Below are 10,029 nucleotides of genomic sequence, written 5' to 3'. Positions count from 1 at the left end.
CCCATCCATCCATCTATCCTTCCATCCGTCTATCCTCCCATCCATCCGTCTATCCTTCCATCCGTCTATCCTCCCATCCTTCCATCTATCCTTCCATCCGTCTATCCTCCGACCCATCCATCTGTCCTCCCATCCATCCATCTATCCATCCGTCCATCATCTATCACACTTTGAGAATTTAAAGTGTAACTTTCAGTTCATACCTTGAAAATAAATACTTAGTCAAATTAGGTTCCAGGATATTCATGTCTGTTATGAGCCTATGAGTGTTAGGTAGATGCAGTCATCCTGCGTGTGGCTTTGAGGTCCTTGGGAACTGACACGATGCCAGGACCCTGCTGCGCTGTGCTTGGATTTATGCTAACTAGCTGTGTTTCCAGGAGTTGGAAGTTGTCTTTTTTAGCTTAAAAATTTGATATCACCTAGTCTAAAGTGAAATTTCAGCTGTATAGCCTTTGTGAATCATGTAGTCGTCACTTCCTTACTATGACTGGATAAAGCATCTCTTACATAGTTAGGAAATAGATGTGAAGTTTTCAGAGTCTATAATGTTTTTTCTAACGGAGATAGGATGAGTGAGAACAAAATCCTAGTGCGTGTTCCATTTTAAAGCCATCGCATTGGGAATCGCTTTCACGGTGAACCATCTGAGTTGGAATTTGGCCGCCCCTCCCCCATGTTTTGTTACCCATTATTTGATCCCTTTAAACCACTTCTATAGTCTTAGAAGTTTAATTTCTGACAGTGAGTAAATGTGGACTTGCCCACCCTATTCTTGCCCATTGGCAGGGAGGCAAGTCCGGTTTTCAGGTGGGGCTGGGGGAACACGGCCACAGCCCCAGTAATGTTCACAGAAAAGTCAGGTGTGTGATTTCTTGATTACGTGCAGCTCCGTTGTTGCCAGATGCTCCCCTATAGGCTTGGAGCACTTATGTTCCCTTATTGGGGACTGAGTTAATTTTGAGACAAACTCAGGAATAAAATAGATAAGAAAATACCAGTTGTGCAGTGTACATGCTGAGCATGGCTGGTGTTAGTAATAGTTACTCATTAAATGTTAGCACAGCATTTGTCATATTACAGCTAAGTCCTTTAGGTAAGTTTAATATTCCCCTTGAGATAGGCATTATCCCCTTTTAAAGATAGAACTGAGGCACAGAGATACCAAGTAACTTAGCCTGGGCCACACAGGTGTGAGTGCTGAGAATCTGAGCACATGACCATGACACGTGATAATTCAGTTCTCGGAAAGATAGGCGTCAAAAAGATCAGGGAGGGCTTCCCTGGTGGCGCAGTGGTTGAGAGTCCGCCTGCCGATGCAGGGGATGCGGGTTCGTGCCCCGGTCTGGGAGGATCCCACATGCCGCGGAGTGGCTGGGCCCGTGAGCCATGGCCGATGGGCCTGCGCGTCCGGAGCCTGTGCTCTGCAACGGGAGAGGCCCCAACAGTGAGAGGCCCGCGTACCACACACACACACAAAAAAAGATCAGGGAAGGCTTTGCAGATGAGATAGGTTTAAATCTTGAACCTCAAGAATCTGTTGAAGACAAATACATAAAGAACGAGAATAGCATGAATCAGGATGGCCTGGTTTGGGGGAAGATCAGAAGGTAAGGCGGAGGCAGCATGTTCCTACCTGTGATGGCGCCTTTCTGAGAAGCATCTGAGGGTCTGGAGGGAAGGGTGCCCAGGTGTGGTTCTGTGGATGAGTCCTTGATATCCTGGTTCTCAGATGGGGAGGGATTCTGCTCTGAGCATCCTTGATCGAGTCCGGAGCAGATGAAGAGTTCCATTCCTGACGTCTGGCAGTGTGTTTCATACACTTACTTTCAAACATTGAGTGACCAGATTCTCCCTGAAATTATTTACAACCAACAACACATTTGTTGAGGGTTTGGAACCAAGTTGAATCCCACTGAGGGGTAATTTGATGGATCCTAGGTATATGGTTAGTAGGAATCAGTTGTTGTTAACCCTTCCAAAAGTGTCTCCGAAGAAATCTAGGTTGGGATATCTTCGACAATATATGCTTACCTCAGAAAAAAGACGCTGATTGCGAGTTCCAAGAGAGGTTTGGTTTGGTCCTATTTTCTAGTGTGAATGATGATTTTATTTTCTTAAAATCAAGTCCTGCTCTAAGGACCATAGATGCTGTAATATTTTAATTTCTTTGAGTGTTGATTATGCTCAGGTAGTAGAAAGACTAAACACTTTTGTGGTGTGCTGTTAACTTCAGCCGTAGTAAAAAGTGAAATCCCAGAGGTTCCCTTCTCAGTCATTTTATGGTCGTCTTGTTAGATTGTGAGATTAAAGAAATAGACCACAATTTACAAGTGTGGATTGACATTTCATAGCTGGCTGTTCTCCAAGAGCTGATCTCATTTTATCCAAAAACATTAGAAATCAAGCACACCGAACTTGGATTGACATAATTTAATTTGCCATGTTAGCTAAGTCACATTTAACTGTGTTAAACCTCCATGGTCTGTCTAGAGCAAGTGTTCTGTGTGATAATTAAGCAAAATCTTGCTTCGTTTTCCAAACTAAAAAAAAAAAACCTGTTTCTTCTCAGAAACCTTGAGTTTTGTGTATTTAAATTCATGAAAGTGTCAGTGGTTTTATTTGTTACCCTCTCCCTTGCAACGGCTAGAAAAATACTTCGAGTTTTTCCATAATATCTTTATGCAGCTTCAGTTGTCAAGTGGCATTTTACTTAAATTGCGAAATATGAAATCAAGCGGGAAGCGATGGCTTAAACATTTCAGCTTGCTTCTGCAACCGCTGTTCATATCAAAAACTACCAGCAAATCCTTTTGTGTGAGTTATACTAAATTTGTAACAGTCTCTATTGCGTGAAGTTGCTGGAAGTTTCTGGGGCAAGGGAAGAAAAATGATGAAAGTTCCAATATCCCTGTTTGCAAATGAAAATAAAATATTGACCTCCCTTCTGCACTTAATCTAAGAATTTATAGAAAGGAAGAATATATTTGTAAGGTTTTAGTGGGAAACAAAGTTCAGTTATTTCCGTCGTGCTGTGCAGAATTTTCAGTGGCATTCTGGGAAACTCTCATTTCTACTCATCACTATTGTTAAATACAGACTTGAGCAAGTTTGAAAATGTGTGGAAAATTGTGCTGTGTTTCCTCCCTTTAGTTTTCCTCTTAGAGGTTGAACAGGTATTTGCCCATGTGGTCCTGTGATTTTAAACTATTCAGTTGTTTTCGCTTTTCAAATGATACGTGAGGTTTTAACCAGCAAAATTATCTCATTCCCTTCACATAACTGTCGTTAACTGCCTGGAATAGATCTTCAAGGTATCGCTTTAAGAAAATGACAGTTAGATGAAAAGTCATAATTTTGTGCTTTAAAATTTGTGTTCTCAGGTGGTTTATAATAGTCCTCTCAAATGACACTCATCGGTGAAGGATACACTTCATAACATTCCAAAATAAACACAAATATTTATTTTCTACCCCCCAAAAATACCCCAAGGTTTCTCTCATCTTGTTGTCTGTCTTGAGTTCTGTTTTGTGCCTGTTAGTAGGGTTTCTTGAGGGTGAAAAGAGGACCTTCTGGGTAGAATTGAGCACGTAAACGCAGCAGTTCCATGACTTGTCCACTAGTTAAATGCTTGTCTCCTTTTCTAGTTAAATATAGCATCTGTGGGAAGGGGTATTTTGGCTCTTTTGCGGAGGAGAACCCAGACTCCTGTTGCCTAAGCATTGGTTACGGCCCTTCCTTGAGATGGTCACCCGCGTCCTTGTTTTGAAGGTTGACGTTCTTTATGCTGACGACTTGTTCCCTGTTTCTGTGATCATTGGTCCATGATCATTGTAAGGACCACTTCTCTAGGTGGAAGGACTGTTTCTTTGACTTTTCTCAATGAGATGAATTAAGATGGAGCTTGGTGAAAAGCACATGTTGATGGCAGCTCTCTTGAGGGGCACCAAGATGGTGGAGGGTGATTTGAAAGAGAGCCCAGGGCCCTGACAGACACCCCTGGAGTTGGGGTTGGCTGGGGCCACTGCCTCATTCTCTCCAGAGTGTGGGGACAAGGGGAAGAGTCCGGAGAGGCTCTTACCTTGGTCGTTGTGTCACCAAGCATCTCCACCTGTCACGCGTGTACTGCAAAGTCTGAGTAGGAAACAGCTTCATAGAAAATACGTTTGCCTTCCGGGAGGAAAAGTGGAAAAGAGTATCTTGCTGAAATTAACCTACAGAGATACCATTGTCTAAAAATGTAATGGGAATTGTTAAGAATTAGCATTGGGATACTCTTGACTCAGAGTTATTTCTTGAAGTGGGGGTTGCTTTGAGCTTTCGCAGGAAAAGTGACTCTGTGGGTATCATAGGCTTCCTTAGAAGCCTGCTGTGAGAATTACCTGCCTTTTTATAAAGCAAGTGAGGGACCTTGGTATCACAGTAGGCACGTTTATGCTGCTTGAGGAGCACCGTTGATTCCGTTTGTCTTCCTAAAGCGTTTGCTTTTACCTTAGAGAACCCAAAGCTCATCCTAATACAAAGATAACAGGGATAAGGAAAATCCACAGAAAATTGATGAGTATTTATTTCAGCCATTAGTTATGAAAACCCTCCCGAGCAGCGCTACTAGAGCTGTCTGCAAAAGTCAGAATCCGTGTAAGCTTTTCCTCCCCACACTTGCTCAATTCCTCTGTGTGAGCCCATAGGCCAAACACGGTGATAAGGAAGGTACAGGAAGGGAGGCTGAATTCAGGGGACCTTGAACGTGGTGAGTTCCTGGTGGGGATGGTAAATTCACGTATGTTGCTCCTTCTTTTATTCTAGGCTATTCCTGCCGGTTGGTGTCACAGAACATGGCCCTTATCCTACTGAAGGAGGATTCTTTGGACGTAAGTAGCTTTTAAAAAGTTGTATTTGATATCACTGTGTTAAACCCTTTGTTTCTGCTATGACTAATAATCAGAATTTAATTTTTTTTTTTTTTTTTTACTAAAAAAGCAATTATAAAACTACTCAATGTGTTTTCTCTTTTTATTTATGAACGGATGTCATAAAGTCATGTCTTTAAACATCAAAATGGTAAGCTCTACCTCTGGTACCAGATATAGGAATTTATGTATGTTTTTAGGTGATGGCCATCATTGAAATTCACTTTGTCTTCAGATTCAGCTACAGTTTCTGTCATATTAGAGGAAGGAGAGAAGGTTTTTGTGAGAAGCACACTCCATATATAAAAAAGTCTTTCTGGCTAGCTGCATGGTTGAAAGCATACTCTCCCAGTACTGATAAAATGGACACTGAGAATTTGCAAGGTCTGGAGAATAATATACATCCATGTTAGAGTTATGGTTTGGAAAACGTATGATATTGATGGTTGCAATATTTGTAAACTTATTTGCTTATCATTCTGTGATTCTAAGAATGTTCCTCACTTTGGCAAATCCTAAGAATCTAAGTAGATGACTTTATACTCTTGATTAAGGGGTACCATGGATGTTAAGAAATACAATACATATTCCAAACTGACATAAAAAATAGTAAGCCCAGAAAATTGCTTTGTGATAACACATTATTTTATTCACCTAGAACAGTGCATTTAAAATGCGGTAGTTTTAATCTGGTTTGACTTCCTGTTAGGATTTCCATTAAGGGGCGATGTTCAACTCCTGGCGGTTGCTGGGAGACTCGTAGGAGTTTCTTTGTAGTACAGACACTCAAGATGATATTCACGTGTCAGGAGTTGACGACGTTTACGTGGTAATAGGATGCACAGGCTCTTAGTTCCCCAACATCCTAGTGCCACCGGCTCACGGAGAATGGTACAGATATGTACCCAGCCCGTCATGGCCTAAAGCTGCTGCTGAGACCCTGGTTGGGAGCTGATTTGAGAGTCCCCAGTGACCTGCTTTGGTGGTTTGACATGAAGATAGGAGCTCAACAGTGAGATTCCACCTGTGGGTCGTTTAACAAGAGCTTGTTCCTGGCAGGCACCTACGGCCACACTCGCAGTCAGCGCCACTGCTCAGAGCAGATGACAGGGTTAGTTACGCTTTTTGTAAAGGGAGGCTCTGATGGTGAAGCGAACGAGACGGGGACCGAGGAAGTGAACCACGAATCAGAAGCACTGGGCCTGGCTTCCTTCCCTCATCTCCTGTGTACGTCTGAGGGAATTAAGGGGGTCACCTCAACGACCATCAATTACCTGGCATCCACCCCCTTCAGTTGACCTGTACGTAGGTCCAGGCTAGGACCCCAAATGCTTGTAAATGCTCAGGATTTATCCCTGTTTTGAGTGTTTCAACTGTTACCAAAATAACATCTAAGCTCTGTAATACAGAGATCAGTGGTCTTGGAAACAAGGCGGGTGACGAAGTGCACCCCAGGGGGGCACTAGATGATATGTTAAGATACCAGTAGAAAATGTCATTTTCTTTTTTCCTCCTGTTTTTTTTTTTTTTTTTTTTTTTTTGGTTAAAAAAAGTTCTGTGAAATCACAGTATTGCTGATAGCACATGGACTGGCTCTGGCACACCCAGTCCTGTTTCTGGTGTGCTAACCAGGGATGGGTCTGGGAGGAAGGGGAGGAGGGAAGCGTGGGGTCCCACAGATAAGAAGGGGTGACGCTGGGACCCTCACTCTTCCATTTGCTTGAAGCTCATTGTGAAATCTTGCCGTTTGTGTTACTGGTTAAATGGGTTTACAGAGTATATTTAGTTTTGGGTAAACTGACTCTTACAAGGTGCTGGCTTGACAAGATTTTTCTGTTTTAAAAAAAAAAAGGTATTGCGATTACAGTAGCGTAAGCGTAAGGAGAAGCTGCAGTGGTGTGGCCTTGCTGGACACGCACGCTGCCAGTTTAAGTTTTCTTCGGCTGCTTGATGAATTAAAACAGTGATCAGATCTGACAAGCTAAACAAATTTCAGTTTTCTCCCTAAGGCTACTATCGTTAATCACGATTCTTGCCCTAACTGTATGATGGTATCTTGAAACCTTAGCTGTTGCAAAAGGAAGCTATGAATTAGTGAGACTTTAAAAACTAAGAATACCGGGTATGAGAATAAAAGTCTACAATGTTATCGGCAGTTTATAAAAAACATGTAATATTCAAATCAGTTACCCTGTCAAATTTCACAGCACCTACTGCTGGCTTTTTTTTTTTCGGCTGCATTGGATCTTCGTTGCTGCGCGCGGGCTTTCTCTAGTTGTGGCGAGCGGGGGCTACTCGTCATTGTGGTGCGTGGGCTTCTCATCGCGGTGGCTTCTCTTGTTGTGGAGCATGGGCTCTAGGTGTGTGGGCTTCAGTAGTTGCAGCGGGTGGTCTAGGGTTCGCAGGCTTCAGGAGTTGTGGCACACAGGCTCAGTAGTTGTGGCTCCGTGGCATGTGGGATCTTCCCGGACCAGGGATCGAACCCGTGTCCCTTACACTGGCAGGTGGATTCTTAACCAGTATGCCACCAGGGAAGTCCCACTGCTGGCTACTGAATGCTAGACATCTTTTGATATTTGTCAGTAAAAGACAATAAGGGCCAAGCCATTTGAGGATCATTTGTTTTTTGTGCTGCAATAATTAAAATGAATATGGATGGAGACATATAGAAAATTTTGCCAGCATTTTCTAAGAAACAAATGATTGAACTAACCATGAAATTTATTTGGAGGAAAGTGCAGTTGTTTTTAACATGTTAACCTATAGAATACACAAAAAACTAGTTCTGATGAGCCATTAAAAGAAAGATGAATTGGTAAGGATATATTTGAGCAAAATAGTCATTCTTTAACCCAAAGTTTTATGAAATAAGTACATGTAATCAGTGATGGAATGAAAATGTAATCATGTAAAATTCATTAATGGCATGTATGGCAGAGACTACACTTCCCAGCATCCCTGGGTCTGGGTGTGGCCGTGAGATTTAATTCTCAGAGCCTTGCAGGGAGCCCGCTGGCAAATCAGGAATGAGGTTTGTAGAATCCCCACGCCTGTATCACAAGCTGAGTATGGAAGGGTAGGTTGGAGGCTGAGAGATGTTAATTCAGTAACTGGTACAGAAACTAATTTGAAGTATAGAGGAAGTTAAAACAGGAAATTAGGTGCTTGCCAATTTACTGGATAATCCTGAAGGAGCAGACGTCAGCAAGGTAGGCTTCAAGTTCATACGTCTGTGGCTCTGTTCCCAAGGTCAAGACTCTGTTCTGCTTCCCCAGGGGACTTGAGGAAATCACAGCTGATGGTCCAGCTGCCTTGCACCTGTGAACCTGGGACTGGGTGAGAGAATGTGGAAAACTTCCCCTGTATGAAAAGGAATTCCTCTGTCTCCACAACCTTAAAAAGTGTATCTTGTTGCTAGAATTCATCCAGAATCCTGCTGATAAGGGAGTCTGGGAAATGTGGCTTTTAGCTTTCCAGTCCCTGTGATATATATATATAAAAAAAAAGAAGAGGATGAAAATAGATGCTGAGAGTCAATCAGTAAACAGTATCTAGCACTGACTCATTTATAAGCAAGAAGTGGGAATCAGGAGGACACAGAATGCTATAGGATCTCACGGACATGGTTGATGTTTCACAAGTTAGACCTTTAACATACGCTAGGTTCTTTACGGTACTTTGTAACGACATGCAGGGTGACCATGGACATCTTGTGGACCTCAGAAGTTTACTCTTTTATTTCCATTGTTTTTGTCCTCATGACAAAGAACCTGACAGTCATCAGACTTTAAAGTGGTGCAGAATTGCATAATGGTTAAGGGAGCCCGCTCTGGGCTGCCTGGCCGGGATCACACCCCACCTTCTGTACGTGGAAAAGTCTTTGACCCACAATAAATTCTTAAGTCACAGTCACTATTTCTCTTCTATGTTCTTTATGTCTGTGAGTCCCTATATAGATATAGAGAGAAATATAGAAATAGATAGATATACATATATATATATATATATATATATATATATATATATCTGAAACACTTTATGTTTTTCAGATTACTTTCCATTATGGGTTATAACAAGACATTGAATATAGTTCCCTGTGCTATACGGTAAATCCTAAAAGTCCAGTTTCCTAATTTGATCTTTTCTCTGACAGGTGGCTCCATGTTCAGTTACTTAAAATATGTTTAAAATACCTAAATACAGGCACATATTCACACCTACAGGCACAGTGCCATTATTTGTTGCTACAAGAGGTGATGTTTATGTGCGCTGTGCTGAGGACTTTTTTGGTGGGGCGAGAACACTTTGAAAAGGTACGTTTAGAAATGCTTGCGTTAGGTGACTTTGATCGCAGCACATGTGGGTCCCATATCTTAGGCAGTGAACTAAACTGCCTCTCCAGTAACAAATGCTCACATCTGCTGAGTGCTTATTCATGAGTGCCAGGCCCTTTCTGGGAACTGGCTCTCTTCATCCTCCTAGTAACTCCTGAAAAAAGAAAATTTCACTGCCTTTAAGTCTCGTACTAAAAAAAAAAAAAATATATATATATATATATATATATATATGTATACATATATATATTTTTTGCAGTACGCAGGCCTCTCACTGCTGTGGCCTCTCCCGTTGTGGAGCACAGGCTCCGGACGCGCAGGCTCAGTGGCCATGGCTCACAGGCCCAGCCTCTCCGCGGCATGTGGGATCTTCCCGGACTGGGGCACGAACCCGTGTCCCCTGCATTGGCAGGCGGACTCTCAACCACTGCGCCACCAGGGAAGCCCTCGTACTAAAATATTTGATTGAAAATTTCTCTCTTTTGCCTAGCAGCTTGATAATAAATTCCTGAGAATATTTACCTACTTGGTAAGATCACCTTATAACTATATTTGTTCTTCAACATCTTTTTGTGAAGGTAGTAACATTGTGGTATACTAGAAATGTCCCTTGAGCAATTTTTTCCTGATAATTTTAGGCATGTTCAATTAATAATTCCTTTAATCCCTTGAAAGTACTTACATTTATTTATATTTTAAAAAATTTATTTTATTGAAGTATAGTTGATTTACAATGTTGTTAATTTCTGCTGTACAGCAAAGTGATTCAGTTAACATATATATAT

The 10,029-nt window shown here is 41.9% G+C and overlaps 1 protein-coding gene across 3 annotated transcripts in view; it reads left to right on the top strand.

Moving 5' to 3' along the window:
* ATP8A2 (ATPase phospholipid transporting 8A2) overlaps positions 1-10,029 on the top strand; it is a 477,972-nt gene that overhangs the window by 107,313 nt on the left and 360,630 nt on the right. For all 3 annotated transcript variants that reach the window (XM_029210474.1, XM_029210475.1, XM_029210476.1), the window contains one exon: positions 4,807-4,871. In XM_029210474.1, the coding sequence (XP_029066307.1) occupies positions 4,807-4,871 (65 nt within the window). The remainder of the gene's footprint in view (positions 1-4,806; positions 4,872-10,029) is intronic.

The sequence above is a fragment of the Monodon monoceros genome, unplaced genomic scaffold (assembly GCF_005190385.1).
Source record: "Monodon monoceros isolate NGI ecotype Baffin Bay Population unplaced genomic scaffold, NGI_Narwhal_1 Super_Scaffold_8, whole genome shotgun sequence".
NCBI lineage: Eukaryota > Metazoa > Chordata > Mammalia > Artiodactyla > Monodontidae > Monodon > Monodon monoceros.
Note: the sequence above shows the minus strand (reverse complement) of the source record. Positions and strands in the feature narration are given on the sequence as shown.